The sequence below is a fragment of the Oryzias melastigma genome, linkage group LG22 (genome assembly GCF_002922805.2).
Source record: "Oryzias melastigma strain HK-1 linkage group LG22, ASM292280v2, whole genome shotgun sequence".
Taxonomy (NCBI): Eukaryota; Metazoa; Chordata; class Actinopteri; order Beloniformes; family Adrianichthyidae; genus Oryzias; species Oryzias melastigma.
Window position 1 is genome coordinate 14,571,073 of NC_050533.1, and position 19,802 is coordinate 14,590,874.

A 19,802-nucleotide genomic window follows, 5' to 3' on the forward strand; every position below is an offset into this window, starting at 1 on the left:
TTAAGTCTATTACTTGATGCCAAAAGGCAGAATCTGGGATTTTTTTCCCCCTCAGATATTAAGTAATTTGTAGGATGATGTCCATCCATCTATGTCCTGCCTCAATTGTAAATGGATTGCATTGTGGGAGAGCTTATCTCTGCTCTGTAAAAGGCCTGACTTGACATGGTAATTCTGTGAAGTGACATTTCCCTCCAGTGCGATAAGATGCACCTACAGAGGCACAGAGAGCCCCTCTGAAACGACGCTTTATCTCTCTCTAAACTAGGTCAGCTGAAAGTGCTGTGTTTACCGCTGTGCTTAGTGTACGTTTGTTTAAAGAAAGGCCTGCACAGAGGAATATATTATCTCTGTCATGCACGGCAGTAAGTGTGTAGTTTGTAGCTTATATTTCCACGAAAAGATAACTTAATAAACTATAAAAATGTCAGTTACACATTTTTTAGATTCATTTTTTTAAAGCTGCATGCATGTTTTCCATTTTCTTTATCAAGATGTATGATTGTTTTGGTAATTATATTACTTTTATTAAATGTAGATAGGATACTGATAATCTGCTTTTTAAAATTATCTGTTTAGACTCATTTAAATCAAGATTAAAAGAGGTCCTAGTTCACTATTTGACACTTAACTATGTGTTTTCATGTGTAATTAGACTAAAAAAACAGCCTCAATACAGCTTGCTTGTAGCACTTACTGCAAGCAACCAAGCATAACTTCAAAAAAGACAGACTGTCATAGAAGTCATTTTCAAGCCCTGTCAACTCATCGGCAGACTATGGCAATAACACTAATCTGGGACCCACGGATTAAAGACCCCATGAGAGCCAAAGCTTAACCCAGTGCTGACCTGAACCAGGATCAGATGTGGTTCAACCTAAAAACAAGCCCCTGTAGTGTGTGCGTCCGTGACAATGTTGTTCTAGTGTTCAGATCTTCAGCAGAGTCAGTCATGACAGCTGTGGAATGTTGTCCTTGGTTTGTGCTTCGTCTTCCTTCGACCACACAAACCGCTTCCACAAAACAGACAGACGGACGTGTTTATGCTGTCCCAGAAACAGAAGCTGGAGGTGCTGCTATCATAAGGCTCTGTTGGATTTACTCGTTTGTCACACTCATTTTTTTTAGATTCTTTTTTTTTTTTCCTTGGTCAAAGCAAAACATCAAAACGAAAGCAGACTAATTAGAAATGGCATATATTGTGACTCCAGTGGTCAATGTAATGGTTAAAAAAAAGAAAAACATGATGTACTCTTTTGTTTAAAATGTAGAAAAACAAATGTTGCCTGTTCCCAGTGTGATCACATGACTAAGCGCCTTATGTATGCTATTAGAGTTAGTAACTCTTGAAATTCCTTCACTTGCTTTTATTTTGAAATCTCAGGATGGTATCATGTGATCCTATCAAATAAGGTTCCTATAAAAATAAGAACCATGTGTCCTCCCTGCTGTAATATTAGAAAACCAGAAAAAATAGCTTTTGTTTGTGGCATTATGTATGCAAACTTGATCATTTGTTTTAAACATTTCTCAAAGCCTTACATTTTGCTTTTTTATAGACATCAATGAGTGCCTGCTGCCTGGAATTTGTAAAAATGCTGAATGTGTCAACGCCAAAGGAAGCTACCGGTGCACGTGTAAACCCGGTTACATGTTAGATGCTGCAAGGAGCCATTGTGTCTGTATGTCATTTTTGTCCCAATTACTATATGATCCTTCTACCATTTTCCTTCATATATTAATTTGTATTCTGTCCGTTGGATTCAATCTAGCGGACAAGGCTGTCTCCGAAGAGAGGGCGTCCTGCTACAGGTCGGTCGCCTCAGGTTTATGCTCTCTGCCACTGGCCAACCATCTCACCAAGCAGATCTGCTGCTGCAGCCGTGTGGGCAAGGCCTGGGGTCCCAGCTGCGATCGTTGTCCCTTGCCGGGTTCAGGTACAGAACTTTAAATATTTCCAAGGGAATCACGTCTTAGTGCAAACTCAACTGTTATTATTCTCTTGTTTTGGTGCTGAAAAAAGTCTAATTGTACGTTACGTAAGGACAAGCAATGTCAGTAAGCACAGTCATTCTACTCTTTGCCAATGGTGTAAGATATTTCAAAGTAACTAAAATCTGTTTAGAGTGGGAAATCAACCAAAAACATAGCAGTTTTCTTTTTTTCGAGGCAGCCTAATGGTTAGTCAGCCTTGTGTTCTCACTCCAACCCTCAGAGAGAAAGCCCACAAATCTACCGGCAACGCTTCACAGCAGAAATTTGCAGCTCTGCCAAGTGAAACATGGGAAGTAGTTGTCATCCTTTTCTCCATCCAGATCTAATCTTCAAAGTCACAGAGAGAAACAAGATGGTTTTTGGAGTGTCTGTGCTGGCCAGCCGTTCGCCAGCTTGGGATTGTCAAAGATCAGATGTCGCACACAGACCTCCAGGATACTTTTTTGTAACCTAATTTTTCTGTCATGCGGCGTCAGACCTTTTCTGCATTCATACCTGTATTTACCCAGAGTGCATGTCTGTCATTGCTCATTTCTATTCCAGACTCCTCTGGCACAGAACTCTGAGTTTCAGGTCAGGTAAAGGACACCGTCCTTCCCGGTTATAATGGCTTCACCATTATCAAAGTGTGCTGGCCTTGAGACAAAGAAAAGTAGTTTCATTTCTTTCATCTAGTAAGCCAAAGCTTCATTAGCTTCTTCCTCATACACCTGTACATGGGTTGAAGGGTCAGTCAGAGTTACAAGATCCAATACTTCCCTCTTTGGCTTCTTGTCCTTTTCCAAATTTTTTCCACAAGAGTTGTACTTAGTGTCCAAGTTTTTCACAGAACACAGACAGTATTCCTATCAAAACTGTGATTAATAGTCAAAACATTTCCTAAGATTTAACTCACAAAAAGGGAAGCTTATCACTCTTTTTTCACTCCTCCTACAGACCACTTCAAGGAGATCTGCCCAGCCGGACATGGATACACATACTCACGCTCAGATGTGCAGATATCCGTCCGGCAGCTGGAGGATGATGAGCTGCAGAGCACAGGAGTGTCTCTTGAGGAGCACTATCCTCAGTTTCCATCGTCCCAGCCCTCGCTGCCCTTTCCCAGTGGGCCGCAGAACCCCAGTTACCCTCAGACACCGCAAGTGCCCCAGTACCCTGATTACCACGACACGCCACGAATACCCCAGCACCCTTTGAGCCCGCAACATCCGTCATATTCAGAGAATGAAGCAGCTGAACACGCAGAGGGTAACAATAAAACATTTGACTTGTATATTTTAGAAAATGTATATACAACTTTACAGACCCACTCTGATATAAAAATGTGTTTTTACCGTGTTCTTGTTGCATTTTTGTGATTATAGAGGATATTTCTGAGCATTTCTTTATTCAAATCGTGAATCAGGAGCAGACAAAAAAATACAATTTGAAAAAGAGAGTATTTGTGATGAAGAAAATACAGTGGGCGGGTCACAATCTTCTGTAGACGATAAGATCTATGCACATCTTCGTCTTTTCTAGTCTGAGCTGGCTCAAAACTGTACAGCTGGATAGCTCCGGTATTGCTCACCGGGACATTTGAGTATAATTTTTTTTTTATTTGATTTTAAATGGAGAATGGGAGGAAGCTAACTTATATAATCCCACCCCGGCTCTACTTTACCATTTTCTTTACATCTTTACACAGTTTATAACTTATAAACAGATATTTATACCTTACCATCACAGATTCAGGTCATTAAGAATCCTTAAGTATCAAGAGAGCTGAAAGCTTGCATCTGCTCGTGACCCAGAACTGGAAGTCTCCAATTCCTAACCGTAATGTTAGGATAGGGCAGGGGTCAGCCACTTAGGGCTCTTTTACCTCTCCATAGCGGCCCTTTGGCTAAAGAAAAATTAAATAGTAGCATTTTTTTTTGATTAGTTAAGTTTATAAATGTATGACTTAGGTGCACCTCAAAGACAAACTATGAAAATATTTTTACATTCCTGATTACTTGAAGACATCTGGTTTCCTCTACGCTTCCTTCAGAACACACAGATTTCAAATACTAAGCAAAACTTTGGTAGAAAGTCTAATCTTTTATTTTTATTAGTTTAAAGCACATATTATCATATTCTGTCCAGAGATGCAATGTGATGATCCGGTCTGGCACAAGGTGTCTTTTATCTTGAAAAGAAATCATACAGGCTTCTGTCAAGTGTAAAAAATAATTTCAGATGTTGAGAAAAGGCTATTTCTGTTTTTATTCATGCCACAAAAGAAGCATGTAGCAAACAATGTAGCAAACTACATTGTAATGAATTCAAGGCAGTATCAAAATAAGACTTTGGGGCTCCTACTAGGTTTTGATCCGCAGAAAAACAAACCCAAATGGCTCTGTTACTGTTAAAGGTGGCAGACCCCTGGGATGGGGAAGTGAGGGGCGGTAAGCCAGCAGGAGAGAATGTAAACAGCTCTTAGTTATGGATGACTGGAAGTGGGGGGCTAACTCCACGCCAACGGTCCCGCCCACAACTCAAAGGCAAACTTCGAATGAACTACTACCGCTCTGCAGAAACTATGTCTTGGAAAACAACACAGTTTTTTGTATTATTTTGAAAAACAACATTTATCACAATCAAAAGACCTCTGAAAATGTCTTAAAAAGTAATCAACAGATGAGTGGGTCTTTAACCAGTTATGCCTTTACGTGGTTTGAAGTTTATATAAAATTTAAGTAGATTTAATTTAGAAATAATAACTCCTTTTGTCTTCTGCAGGTAGCGAATTCCTCCTTTCGGTAAGTTTTTCATTTACATAAACAAAACAAACAAAAAAAACCAAAAAGAAGAACCTAATGTTCATTAATTGTTCAAATGTTAATTTTTCTAGCCAGCTGTTGTGACTGACTCTCCATTGAAGCAGCCAGGTATTTTTTCTTCCTTTATATTGACAAAAGTCTTTTTTGATCAAGTGCTTCCCCAGTTGTGGTAAATGACAAAGGTCATTATTTAAAACCCAAACATATTTTTGTTCTATAAAAGTGCTTTCCATTTCCTCACATGACTTAAAAAACATTTAGTCTAGTGCTACATGGAACAAGTCTTCAAATTAATTTGGGTAATGCTTGGCACCAAAAAAGCAATAGTAAATCTTTAGAGTGAAATAAGGGGCAAACGAGACAGAAATGCCTGGGAAAAGGTCTCATTTTAGCAGTAGGGACTTGGCTGGATGTTAAAGTTAGAGTCTCTAAAGACAGATCTAACCAGTTTGCTCGTTTGTGTTTACGTTATGACCCACTCCATTCCTCCAAACAAATACCTCTCCAGACTCTCCAAGCATCAACCTGATGCCAGATTTAAAGGAAATAAACCCTAAAGTTTCACCCACAGGTAAGATATAAGTTCAGGGAATAACAGCAGAACAATTTGAAGCAAGGTTGGAAATATCTTAAAGACAAACTGGCATGGATAAATGGAGCAGCGGGAGCACAACGCAAAAAAAGCAGCCCAGACCTCAACATTTCATTTTATGTGGTCTCTGTCATGTCCTGGCAGACAGTTCAGCATGACATAAAGGTTTTGTGCTTTCCAAAAGTAAGAAACGCTTTCGTGTAAGAAACCAAGAACAGGTTTGTTTTGCAGACCGTATTTATGAAGAACGAGGAAAAAAAATCAGGGATGGGAATAAACGCTGCTTGGCTGATGTAAACCATGAAGGGATGGAAGAAGTGAATTTACAGAGATAGGCCCTTTGTCTTTAGCGAAACATCAAGTGCCAAACTCAATATCTCTGTTTTACCTAAATCCTTTTGGACAGAGAAGACAAGAACAAAACTAACGTCAGGCTCTGCAGCGCATGACTTGTTTCTTGACTAAGTCTTTGTGAGAGCGCCATACCACCTGTTAGAACACTACGCCACTGTAAAACCACTCCTCTCATCCAAAATTCTACCAATAAAACAGCAAGACGATTACCCATGAAGAGTAACATGTGTTAGTGGAATGCTTTTTCTTTTTGTATTTTCTACAATCCGTCTGATTTCTGTGCCATGACTGTGCGTTTCTCTGCAGGTATTAACAAGTGCGCTTCAATACCCTCTATATGCGGCCGTGGAAAATGCATTTTGGTACAGACTGGCTACACTTGTCTGTGTGAACCTGGATTTAAGCTCAGTGCCTTGCAGACCAATTGCATCGGTGAGAATCATAAGTACTAAAACACAAAGTTTGTGTTATTAATGGTGGTACTCATAATGTTTCTAAAATAACGCTGCTTTTACACCAGACATGATTCTCGCTGCGATTTGGCAAATGCTGCCTCAGTTTTGATGTTCGTCAAATTGCTGCTCGACCCTTGTCCAATAATGTGTCCATAAGTTTTAAGCCTCATCGTTACACAGAAGCATTGGCTGTATATCCGTATATCTCGTGTACAGTCAATATATGGAAGACACAGATGATGGTGTGAGAACAAGTTTATTTATTTTGAAAAGCTCTGGGTTCATGAGACTCTCCCATTACAGAGAGGTTCACAATCTACTGCAGGAGCTGCATCTGAATGATGACAATTTCAGTGGTACTCTCTCTGTGACCCAGTTTGGTGACTTTCTATCCCACAAGTCCGAGGAGGGCAAAAATCTTTATCAAAATAAACTAGATTAACTTTTTATTATCAAGTCAATAAAAGGAGGACAAATGTCAATGATCTGCTTCATCATTAGCACATCATGGGCCAAAGCTGACATTTTCATGGATTGACATAAATTCTTTGCCAAATTTCAGAAATTTGAACTCTGGAAACATTGCACAGCGAAATATTTACTCAAAACAGGCTGCTCATTTATTCTGCTCTAATTGGTGTGAAACTGTGTTGGTAAGCGAGAACACAAGACATGTCGCAGACTCCAGAAAGGAGCCGGAACCAGAGTCATATCTGTCAGTGCAAACAAGCCTAGAGTACCAATAACCCGGGGCACAGAAGTCTTAAAAAAATTATTAAAGTAGCCAAAATGAAAGGGATCCACTTGTTTTTGTCGACCTGTTCTTAAATGGCTGACTGCAGGACACAAAGAGAGCTGCCAAGATTCTGTGACCTCCTATCCCAATCATCTTCTATAAAACACCAAAGGCTTAACTTAGATTCTTTTACAGTTTTATAGTAAATTCATCAAAATAAAAAGCTTTCTTTTTTTACTTCTATAGATGTAAATGAGTGTGATGAAAACCCATGTGAAGGGAAGGGTCGCTGCATAAACAGCTATGGCTCCTACTCATGCCAGTGCCACAGTGGTTACAGCCAGGTGATCACACAGAACAGGAAGTTCTGTCAAGGTGAGACTCTAATGCACAGTTAAAGATAAAATGTCAAAATAAAAAAGAAAAAAACATTTGTGCTGTCTTATTAAAAGATGTGGAGTACAACAGTAACTTTGCTTTCCTCTGCTGTTGGTTTTCTTTTCACTGGCAGACATTAATGAGTGCAGCATGCCCAACAAATGCCAGAATGGGAAATGCGTCAACACGGAAGGATCTTACACCTGTGAATGCAACAGTGGTTTTGCCAAATCGTGGAGAGACCAATGTGAAGGTGACTTCCAAGCATAAATCCACACAGCAGCACAAACCCAGCTCCACCTATCAACATTTTTGAAGTTACCCACATTTTCCTCTGATCAGAGCCAGGAAGTGAACTTTTTCCTTCTCGGCTGAGAGAATACATCTACAATTAGGAAACACAAACTCTTTTGTCTACAAGTAGTTTAGTAAGCAGCTCTTTTTTTCTGTCCCACCTTCTGTTCGAGCAGATGTAGATGAGTGCAAGGATCCCAGCTCGTGTCCCAGCGGGATCTGCATCAACACACTGGGCTCCTTCCAGTGCCAGGCCTGCAGCCCCGGGTTTAGACTCATCAATGAAAGATGTGTGGGTAAGGCAACCGTCAAAGCAACAGAACCAAAAAAAAGTTTTTGACTTAGTTCTGTCAGTTCTGAAAAAAGAGCATCTGTCATTTTCTATTAAGCAACATAGACATAAAAAAGGCCTGGACCCTGAAACACGAAGGGCATATGGCAACAGATTTATCGGCAGTTTGCTATATGCTGCTGGACTGTTAGCCAAGTGGCATAAATTTGATCAAATCTGTAGCCCCTAAGTTGTGTTCACAATTCGCCCCCATCAGCGATATCCTGTTTCAATATTAAGTCAAATACAGACACAATCGGAGGTCCTGCGGTGTGTTTTGAGCATCTGGTGCAGCGCTCAGGCAGGAATGCGCTTTCGCAATGCAATTAAGGCACCTTGATGTCGCATATCCAAAGTTTAAATATTTAACCAACATCAAGAAGATTGTTTTCCTTCTGCACTTTAGAATATTTTTCTTGTTTGCATCGAGACAATTTTATTAGTTTTGAACTTTAACTGCTGACTGCAACATCAGCATGTCACATGCCTAAAGTTGAGTCCCTGACTGGTCAACACGAGGCATCTTCTTTGCCAAAGTTCCGATATCTGAACCCTTTGATCCCCTAATTGCTTCTGTTCATTGGCTTAACGTTGAAACTGGACTCCCCTGATGTGCAAATCACCTACAGTGTGAATGCAGTTTTAGGATTTTAACTCAGATAAAAGGAATGAATGTTATCTATAAAACTTACTTTGTTTTGCTGCAGACTTTATATTGCAGCATTTTTTTCTTTTAACCATGTGAAAGCCCCAAAAAGCACCAATGACAGCAGCCTCTAACTGTCTCTGCTAGTTTACATTTCCATGGGTGATGCACATACGGTCATATATTTACCTCATGTATTTTTAGTAATTTGATTAACTCTTTTTTTTAAGAAATTGTTGAAAATACTTCCATGTGAGGAGGGAAAATATATACTTCTGGATACAGCTTTGAAAAAAAAAAAAACAATGCTTTATTGGACATTGCAATTTTGAGCCCAGCAAGACAAGATGGACAGGAGGACCAAACGTCATAAAAGATGAATGAAAGTAGTGTTGCCAGCTCCTTATTAAGTTAATGACTTGTGCATACTTGGTTTTCAGAAACTTGATTTTGAGGTTTGTTGGTCTCACTAAATTGTCTTTAGGTGTGTGTGTCTGGCCTTGCAACAGAATGGTGACCTGGGTGTATCCCACCTTCACCCAAAAGTGCCTGGTTGAGACTCTAGCATTGGAGATTAATGAATGGATAAAAAGATAAATAGATGTTTAGAATAAGTCAATTTTAAATCTAACACTGTAAACTGTGTAGGATCCACTGGAACATTCATTTCATAATGTGGCGTGGAGTAAATTTCCCTACACTCGAGAACTGTCGCACCGACCTTTCCAGGCAGGTTTGATGTGGGCGGAGCCTCACAGCAGCATCTATTCTTGCTCTGTGAAAATAGTGATGGCAGAACAATACGTACGTTCAAATTTCAGCTCCCAAACACCAAGAAAGTCTCCAGTGACACCAGGGAGAGGCTTCAGATTCATCTCTAGACGCTTTTGATAAAAAAAGTCACCAAGGAGGTCGGAAAGTTGCTAAATATAGTGAGAAAGTTGGCGAGTTTGCAACACTGTATGAGAGGAGACGAGGGTCGGCCCACTGCAAAGAGGTCATGATACATAAACAAGTTTCTTCACTTACCCAAAATGTTTCCCTTGGTTTAATTTACAGGTGATACTTAGTCTGGAGAAACAGTTGCTGACAGCCCTGAGTGCATGTTATGTTTGGGTTAACACAAAAAAGCCCCCACCAGCAAGTGACCTTTTTAGCATAACAAGCTGGCTGCTCTTACTTACCACATCCCCTCTCCCCTGTGGATCTTTTGGAGTTTTTGAGAAACTTTAGCTTCTGAAGCCACTTTCCTAAAAATGTTCCAAAAAGGTTTGCATAAAAAAACTGACTAAAAATAAAAGATCTTCACTTGAATTTGTTTCTTTTTTTCCACTTCCCTAGAAACTTGACGTCCCACTCTAACTATTTTTTTTCTGTTGTAAAATCCTTCCCAGTAATATTTTAATTACAATTATGCAGTTTTTAGCCAAAATCAAAAACCCTGTGTCATTTCTTTTGGACATATTTGCTGCAGGAGCTCATTAGTAATTCGGCTAGCTTTGCTAGCTAGCTAGCTGGCTTCGGCTAATTTCCCATCAACCCTTTAATTACACTCTCTCCTGCTATCTTAAAGCATCTCAAAGCGCCAAGCTAACATTAGCATGGCAAAAAATAGCAATATTGGAGCCATCTAGCTGAACAGTTTAGACACAAATGGCATGACAGACGAGGAGAATGAAGACAAAGCTATTTAAAAGTGGATGCATCAAAATTGGTGCAGAGAAGGCCCTCTATTGCCCACTCAAGTTGCTGCACCATTTGAGTAAATACTCAAGGATGCAGTTATTTAAAAATAATTTTACATATGTCTTCCAGCATGAGAAAAATGTTACAAGAACATGTTTAAAACACCTAAATTTTCATTGGAGTGGGTCCTTGTTTATAGGTAATCGATTCCCTGCACCCCCCCCCCTCCAAAAAATACAATTTATTATGTTATTATCTCTGCTGATATCAAGCAGGAAATTGTAAACAAGGTGTGAAATTGGAAGGAACTATTTTTATTCTAAACTAAAGCATTCAGGACAAACAGTACCATAGTTTGTGTGTAGCTTGCTGGAGCCACATAAAACACAAAATGGTGAGTTTCCAGAATATGCTTCAGCCAATTGAATTTAAATAGTAGCATTTGCGGCCCAATTGGCCATATCACAGATAAATGTTGGTCTGATTGAGAAAGCAGGTTTTCTTGTTAGAGCTTATCGGTACCGGGGTGCTCTGACAGATGTCTGGCAGTGCTCTTGGTTAAACACAAAAAAACAGTTTGTTAAGATTTTTTTCACTCCATGTCCATGAGCTCCAGGATTTACATCTCATGAGCATCTCCTTTACACTTACATATAAAAATGTGCTTCTCTTCTTTTGAACATTTTTTGAACCACAATGTAGGTTAAAATGCTATAAACACCTGATAAATTCCACTGTTTTACAGTCCTTTCTGACTAACAAAAGGAAAAATAAAGCTTCTGATGTGAGTAGTAAAAGGTTTTTATGAATGAGGTGAGAGTGAAGACAGAATTGAATCACTTCTGTTACTGTAAGTTATTATCCTTTAATTGTTTTCCTTCTACTCCATTTAGAAAACACACGTTCTGTGAATTTTATTTTAGTTTTTCTATCCAAATTCAGAGGCACAAATCAAAAGCTCTGCAACAAAACAGACAGAACAATAGCTAAAGCTGGAAAACTGACATTTCTCATAAAAGTTTTATGAAATAATGTGTTTTTGTTCTGCTTTTTCATGTTTGTTTGCATTGTTTTAGTGTTTTCTGCTTTTTTTGTCTGTTTTAAACAAAGATGCACCTGGTTTGCATTTCTTGAAATGTTTTGTTATCATAAACTTGTCTCAAAACAAGGAAAAACACAAATGTTTTGAATGTTCTCATTTGTTGTATGATGATTTTTTCCCTTTTTTTTTTGCAGATGTAAACGAATGCTTGAACCAGACAGTGTGCGGTCGGGGTAGGTGTGTCAATACACAGGGCTCCTATCGGTGCAATTGTTTTCATGGCTACAAACTCTCTTCGGACAACGTTTGCCGAGGTAACTGTCTGTCAGAAAGTCTGACAGCCTCCCAAAAACGACAACGCAAACCTTGCAATACCATGTAAAAGAGCCATAAAGAGTTTGCGGTTGTCTTTATTTTCTGAGGCCCGTCTCTTTTTTCCTCGTCTATATCTTTCCTCCAGATGTGAACGAATGTGTCCTGCCGGAAGTTTGCAACCACGGCCACTGTGTCAATCTGGAAGGCACCCATGAATGCACCTGTAACCATGGTTACCAAGTTACTCCAGACAGAAAATCCTGTGAAGGTCTGTGAAGGATTATTTAGTGTGGTTGGGTGTAACTCATGCAACACCCCCCTGTTGCACACACATACACACGCACACACACACTCCTGGACTTTTCCCAACTGCAGCATAATGTCTCCAAATTATTTCTTTTTTGCTAGATGTCAACGAGTGCGGAACTGGTAATGCCTGCCCTGTGGGAATTTGCATCAACACTGCAGGTTCCTACACTTGCCAGAACTGCAGACCCGGATTTGGACCATCTGCTGACGGACTTAGATGTGAAGGCAAGAAAATAACTGTAGAATGATGTATATTAATCACCGGTATGAAGGAAATTCTAGTAGATAGTGATGACTTATGGGTATTTTTTTTTTTTTGTGTGCTTCCAGATATTGATGAATGTGCCCGGGGTGACATGTGTCTGGGCGGGGTGTGTGCCAACACAGAAGGATCCTTCATTTGCTCCAGATGTAGGGCTGGCTACAGAGTGTCTTTGGACCAGCAGAGCTGTGAAGGTAAATTCAATTCCCAGCTGTGCTTCTCACTGAGTGGAACCCATTAGGGCTGTTAAAGACTTAACACATTTTGCCAGCGCTCTATGGAACTGCCTGTGTTGCGCAACAGGATTCCCTCCACTTCTTTCTTACGTGCTTGTGTGTTATTACACAGATATCGATGAGTGCCAGTCCCTCTCTACATGCGCCAATGGAATCTGCCTAAACTCTGAGGGCTCGTACTCCTGTGAGAACTGCCCCGCTGGGTACAGGGTTTCGCATGACGGGGAATTCTGCAAAGGTTTGACACCTTGACAACTATATATATAAAAAAAAAAAAGCAGATCACAGATACCTTAACTTAAAATCACAGGAGGTAAAAAGAGGAGGATTTGGCTATTTAAGAGGTCTGCAATCTGCGGATCCAGAGTCTCATATGGCTCTTTAATCTCTCCTTGGTGGCTCTCTGGCTGAAGAAAAATAAAGTAATAGTAATGTTTTAAAGTAAGGATTGCTTAATTTGCATTTATTTAATTTAATTGAGTTAAATTTATAAATTGATGGCTGAGATGCACCTATATGATAAACTATGTTTTTACATCCCTATTGACCTTAAAAATGCCTTGTTAGCTCAATGCTAACTTCAGAATGAACAGATTTATGACACAGTGCAAAATGGAAGAAGGTGAGAAGCTAGTTGTGACCAGAACGAGTGAAAGCTGGTACGGTTTGGTACTGCGTATGGGTATAAGATCTGGTGGAGGTACGCACGTTTGTGTCTGGTATTTGCTACTTTATCTCCCATAGAGCGGCTACAGGCTGATGCCGTTAAAACTGTGAACCAGACAGCACTTTATATCGTCATTTTAGCATCTCTGTGATTTTAATATATTATCATTACTAGAAAATGGGATTTATGTCCCTCTCTCCTCTAACGCTAACAAAAACCCTGAGCATGCGCGTCGTATGGGGTACGTTTCATTTGTTGTCTCGAGACTCTAAATTCATTCACAGTCAAGTAAGTAGATTTCTATGCAAGTTGGAGGCTGGTTCGTTTGTTGGTTAGTTTATAACGGGACAAAAAAAAACCACAATAAATGATTTATACAGTTTCAGAACACAATTGTGATTTATAGTTCAAGATATAGCAATAAAGCAATGGTAGAAGTGAAACATGCAGCAAATAAATTCATTTTTCTTAGTAAAAGTCCTTGAAAAACAAAATACCGAAAAGATTGTTCAAAAGGAAGATTGCAAGTGAGGATAAAGATGTACAAGCTAAAATTAGAAGAAAAGAACATGAGAAAGGAGGTGCATTCCCTGCATTTATCAAGTTCTTCAGAACAACAATCAATTAAATATTTGCCTTTTTTTTCAACAAATTAGAATATTCAAAAATCTCCAGTTGCAAAATGCCTGTACGAATTTGTCCATGTTTACAGTCTCTTAATCTTACTTTGACCAGTCTCAACTTCTGGATTAGCGCATGTGCATCAGTGCTCTTTTTTTTTGTTTTTTGTTTATTAGTCTCTGTTTTGTTTCATTTAACCAAAAGACAACATCACAGCAAACTGTTTACACAAGTGTGGTTTATTAGCCACCGATGGTTTCGCTGCATCAAAATGTGTGTAATGAAGGTTTTCTGTAGTCTAGTAATTGTATTTTAATTACTGAAATTTGAACCCTAATTGATTACGTTACTTTCGGGCTGAGAATTAGGCAGACAAATGGTCTTAATTTTTCATATACAAGGTCTTAAAAGGCTTAAATTTAACTTGAAATGAACGCTTTCATAATTTTTTGCTCTTGTGTCTCGTTTCATAACAGATATTGATGAATGTGCGCTTCCCACAACATGCCCCCAGGGGACTTGTACGAACACAGAGGGTTCGTTCACGTGTGTCACCTGTCAGCCTGGTTTCAGGGTCTCTGATGATGGGCAGCAGTGTGATGGTAAGGACATTTCTATGAATTCTTCCACCTCAATATTTGCGGCATTTGTTCAACTTGTTCAACAATATAATTAGAATCTCCCACCAGCATATTTGTTGCTTTCATGGGTCTCTGTATGTTTCCAGATGTGAATGAGTGCCTGGGCTCTAGTGTGTGCCCGGGTCAGATGTGCTTGAACACCCAAGGATCTTACACCTGCCAGAGCTGTCAAACTGGCTTTCAGCTGTCTGAAGATGGACACACTTGTCAAGGTGTTATCTGGTTGTTGACATGTTTAAAAATTATACTCTAGCCTATTGTTGTATGATCTGGAGTTTAGGATGAATCTAAAATGTATCAGTCCTTTAAAGGTCCTTTATTGGTCTTAGATCTGTTACAGCAATAGAAAGGAATTGTCAAGATTTATTGAAAGAATATTAAATATGACTCATTCGTTTTTTATTCGACTGTGTATTTTTGATTATATTTGTCCGGGAGGAAAATTTCCTCACTAACATAGACCTAATAATTTTTACAAAACCAAGTCCAAGTCAATCCCTGATAGGATTTTAATGGATCATTTGATGCCATGGAAAATATTAGGGCTTTAATTTGAAATGAAGTCAGTTACTTCCCCTCCCCATCATTTACAAGAACTAGCAGGCTATGTTGATCTGGAGAATATATTTTTATTAAAAAAAAAGAAAAAAAATTCAAGGAATTTCCACACATCAGCAGGGGAGTGACTGTTTGTGGACACAGCAATTAGACGCCACCTGAAATAGCTCGATGTTGCGTTTTTGACGACCATCCCACATACTTATCTCTCGTCCCCTTTTAATAAGATACTATCAGTGAGATCTAATAAGGAAGCCTTTACTTACTGTTTTTTAACTATGCTGAGTCATAGTTGATGATAGTTTTTGAGACATTAGTCAAAGAAATTATCAAAAAACAGCTTCTTTAGAAGTTCTTTTGCTTCAAATGATGACCTGCAGCTCACCTTTTCCTTCTTTTTCTCAGACATAAACGAATGCCAAACTCCGGGCGTTTGCCCATCAGGTGTCTGCACCAACACAGAGGGTTCCTTTTCCTGCACGGCCTGCGCTCAGGGCTTCACAGTGACACCCAATGGCCTCTCATGTGAAGGTATAGTTAAGTCAATGGCTCACTGTAGCTCAAATGTTTGATCTCCAAGCTGTCCCTTCTTCAGCAAACTGTTTATATTCAGTTGGTATTTAAATTGGATTGATGAGTCTTCTGTGTGAGAATATGCCACAAGAAATAATGTGTGTTTTCAGATGTGGACGAATGTCAGGACACCAGCCTGTGTCTTGGAGGCCGATGCACCAACTCCATTGGCTCTTTTAGCTGCTCATGTCCATCTGGTCTTGAGTTGGTTGATGAAAAGTTTTGCAGAGGTATTTTAAGAATACATAACTAAAGCTGTCTAAAAGTGACTACTTTACCTAAAGTGGAATTTCCTTGTTTAAGTAACAATCCCTCAGTGGTTATTTGGTAAACTACATCTGGTTCCTTTTCAAACAAGCTTCAACAGGTTTACTGCTTGGCATGAACCTTTTTTTTCTTTGTTAGTAGAGAGTTGTTGTCTCCATAATGTCCTGTTCTTTAAGGCCAGTCGGTCTAACCCCAAATTTACACTGGTCCGTCTGCGGCGCATCTTCATTGTGTCCGGCTCACAACCATCAGTCAGGTTACATCAGGGAAAAGCAACTCCAGGCCTCAAGGGTTTTCTAACATACCCTGCTCTGGCATGTTCCAATTGGCTGCACACACCTGAACGATGTAGTCAGTCATGAGTGGGCTTGGATATCATGGAATCATGCAGACACAGTGGCCCTCGAGGCCTGAAGTTGCCTATCCCTGGTTTACATTGTCTCTGTTGCATCTCTGGTCCATCCATACTCTCCCCTGATTCCCGGACGAGTGGTTTGTCCTGGTAGCCATGTGTCATCAACATCCAAAACTTTTACAGTCAGGCCTCGTATCCTCTCCTGCCTCACTGAGTTCTTGTAAAATGTGTGTTTTGTGTCACAAATAATGTTGTGTTTTAATATTTTCAAAATTGAACGTTAGGCGTCAATGGTAAAAAAAGAAAAAAAGGACAAGAATGTTAACCATAGTGTTAATGTGTGTTATTTTATGTCCACATCACCTTAAATTTGACATAACAAATATTTGATTTAGAAAATACAATGGAAGTTTTTATTCAGAAACCTGAACCTATTTCCCAATTCTTTTGCTTTTTACCACAAAACTGGTGTGTCAAAAGTCTGGAAATAGAATTTCTCCGTGAAGTTTGTGTTGCGTTGCGGAGGGACGGACTTCAGACGCAGACATGACGGAGGCGATGTAAACATTCTAAATGAATGATTAATGAACATTTTAAATTTTTTGTTAACGCAACAGAGACACACTGCAGAGGGACCAGTGTAAATCAGTCTTTAGATAGTCTCATCATCTCTCTCAGTGCTGACATCATTTTGATGTTATTCCAGCCGCACCTACTAATCATTGGAAGGGAAAGGAATGGCGCTGAATGCTCAGTAAAAGAATTTCCAACAGAGTGGAGTGTTTGCTGTAAAAATACATTAAATTGTTCTGGACAGGATGTCTCAATTGGATCAGTGTTATTTTTGCAGGATATTGTGAGAGGGAAGTACAATTACGCCAACTGTGTGTTTCCTGGCAATATCCGGTCATGATATGAGGCTGTTAGGTCATACTGTCTTGTTCCTGTTTAGTCGAATGTTCTTCTCCAGCAGCTTTGGAGCAGCATGGAATTGGTCCTCACTCTCAGAGAAAATTTGCTTGTGTGTATCAGGTACTTTGGCTGCCCGCCACAACAAACACTAGACCCTAATTATCCTATCAATCAGTGGTTGTCATATATTTGCTTGCAGTCTGCCATGGTGTGTACAGTACTGACAATGAAAGCCAGACCCCTCTGACCTTATACAACAGTGAAAGAAGAAGGGAGAACCAAGGTTTTTAAGGTTATGGTGACGACAAAGTGAAGCTCGGACTGAAATCTGAAAAATTATAATGAAAAAAAAAAGAAAACGTTACACGACATAACACACAATTATTTCATAGTCATTACAGAAATAATGAAATGCATTGATTAGAAAATAGAAACAAGCAAACAAAAACAAAACACACTTATGTTACATTTGGTTCATTAATTTTTGTCATCATTAACTAAAGTCAGTAGAGTTTGATTGATTGCTTGAAAGGGAGTGGGAAGAAGTATTTGAAATGTTTGAGTACTTTATTTATCCTTGTTTTGAGTATTAGTTTCAGCACCTTCTATGATTCGTGTGATCACAAGGATTGCAAGGGAAGACTCTCCTTTTTCCCCGTGACAAACTTCCTTTGCGTGTCCTCCACCTTTAACCAGGTCGTCAGATCACATTTCACGACTGGTTCCATGACTGCATGACTTGTGATGCAGTAATGTTGTAATTATTTGCTCATTTGCAGCCATTAAAACATGCATCTAGGCTGAGGGGAAATGTTTTCAGTTGAAGTAGATATCTTTCCTCATTTGACTTGTGCTTGCAGATATACTATTACATGCTCCAAACGGCCTATGCATCTTATGTTCAGACAAGCACTTGATTGCACATCCTTTGGGTGATTCTCAAATGTACTCTGTGGAGCTGATGAGGACAGGGCATGATGAGAATCTACAGTGATAGTCGGTGTGTAACAGGTCGTGACCCTCTTATCTTTCTCTCTGTTTTCTTTTTCTTATGGAGCTCAGATGTGGACGAATGCAACAACGACGACACGTGCGTCCGGGGACAGTGCATCAACACTGATGGCTCTTTCCTGTGCTTGTGTGAAGCCGGCTTTAAATTTAGTGTTGATACATCTGACTGTGAAGGTAAGGCATCTTAAAACTCTACTTGTTTTGTTCTGAAATGCTCTTTCTTGATATAAACGGGCTTGATGCCAACATCGGCTTCATTGTCATGCTTCATAAGGCTTAAGCTTATCCAGAATAGCCCAGTGGCTGTGATTGATTATCTATAATGCATGAGGAATTGCCTGTGCCGTCCAAGTTGGCTCAGGGCCCTTCCACCCTCATCCTGGGCTGAGGAGTTGCTGGATTACATGGCCAAAGCCCTGAATTACCACTCCCCTGAGAAAGTGTGAATGACCATATTGTGAGCAAAAGGTGTTTCTCCCTCTGGAACATCTCCATTTAGCTCTTTCACAAATTTGTTGGTTGTATTTTTGGGCCATTTTTGTAGCTTGTTGACCACAGGTCTCCTGGCAGATTTCTATTGTACAGCTAATACACAAGGAGTCAAGAAACACTGCAACAAATATCTCCTTTTGAGTCAATAGTTATCTTTTGCGTCTTTTTGACAGTGAATCTACTGTTTCTCTTTTTGCAGACCAGGATGAGTGCAAGGAGTTTGGAAGCTCAGTGTGTGGTACCTGGCGCTGTGAGAACACCATCGGCTCCTATAAATGCTTCATGAAACATCAGTCAAGCAGTCTTGAGGAAGATTATGGTGAGTACTTAAATCATTAGGTGTTATGTTCATAACATTTTAATGCTGGAGAAAAATGTTATTTTTGCACAGGCCAGTGACTTTACTCATTTAATTTCAGTGTTTCAGTTGAACCTCAAGGCAAAGATTGTCATGCCGTTTCATGTTGAGTGCATGTGTTAATTGATGTTTTTGCTTGTTATAGAATTTCAATCTTTGGATAGTTTACTTTGCTTGACATTTGTGAAATTTTGACTGTAGACCAAAAAGTGATGGTTCATGTAAGAATGAGGGTCTTGCAAGTGAATCCTGATGAGGTTGACTACAGTCTGAACGCAAAAAGACTTTGAAAATAAATAATAAAAAGTTAAGAATGTGTGTGTCATAATAGTATAGTCAGAGAATACAAAAAAGAGTTCCTTACAAATATTTCACAATACACTTACCACAAGCACTACAATGGTATGTTCCATTTTAATGATGTCTTATGAGTTGGACGCACAACCTCAAGGGAAATCTGAGACATGCATGTGCTCCCTTTAAAATGCAGCCTCTTCTGTCTACAATCTACAGTCCTGTCCACGGGGCCGGGACAAACCAAAAACATGCAGCATCTATGAGTCAACCCCACTACAGGTGCATGTGACTAAGGCTTTAACGCACAAATAGGACAATCAGAGAACTAGAAGGAATAACCAGTTTTCTTGTTTGGGCTCTTATTTTCTTCTTATTGATTTGTAAATATGGCCTGGAGATATGCAGCTGTCTCATGTCAAAGCAGGCGCAGCCTAAATTGTGCCAAAGGTTTTGAAAACCATGAAGGAGAACGCAACATATAGTAGCTGACACTGGATCTTACCAAAAAGGCTAGTTTATGTATGACCATACGCAGTGTTCGTGGCTAGAATTTAATCACCTTACCATTTTCAGTGAATTTACAACAAAAACCTCTTGAACTAGAGTACAAGACTT

At 39.5% G+C, this 19,802-nt stretch overlaps 1 protein-coding gene across 2 annotated transcripts in view; it reads left to right on the forward strand.

Moving 5' to 3' along the window:
• The window catches only part of LOC112145601 (latent-transforming growth factor beta-binding protein 2), an 83,565-nt gene that overhangs the window by 48,290 nt on the left and 15,473 nt on the right, over positions 1-19,802 (forward strand). The window contains exons 10-29 of one of the 2 annotated variants that reach the window (XM_024270946.2): positions 1,560-1,682; positions 1,773-1,937; positions 2,932-3,243; positions 4,759-4,778; positions 4,871-4,907; positions 6,052-6,177; positions 7,183-7,311; positions 7,448-7,567; positions 7,785-7,904; positions 11,508-11,627; positions 11,774-11,896; positions 12,037-12,162; positions 12,268-12,393; positions 12,548-12,673; positions 14,200-14,325; positions 14,451-14,576; positions 15,328-15,453; positions 15,606-15,725; positions 18,092-18,214; positions 18,732-18,851. In XM_024270946.2, the coding sequence (XP_024126714.1) occupies positions 1,560-1,682; positions 1,773-1,937; positions 2,932-3,243; positions 4,759-4,778; positions 4,871-4,907; positions 6,052-6,177; positions 7,183-7,311; positions 7,448-7,567; positions 7,785-7,904; positions 11,508-11,627; positions 11,774-11,896; positions 12,037-12,162; positions 12,268-12,393; positions 12,548-12,673; positions 14,200-14,325; positions 14,451-14,576; positions 15,328-15,453; positions 15,606-15,725; positions 18,092-18,214; positions 18,732-18,851 (2,514 nt within the window). The remainder of the gene's footprint in view (positions 1-1,559; positions 1,683-1,772; positions 1,938-2,931; positions 3,244-4,758; positions 4,779-4,870; positions 4,908-6,051; positions 6,178-7,182; positions 7,312-7,447; positions 7,568-7,784; positions 7,905-11,507; positions 11,628-11,773; positions 11,897-12,036; positions 12,163-12,267; positions 12,394-12,547; positions 12,674-14,199; positions 14,326-14,450; positions 14,577-15,327; positions 15,454-15,605; positions 15,726-18,091; positions 18,215-18,731; positions 18,852-19,802) is intronic. The other variant, XM_024270955.2, reaches the window with a different exon arrangement.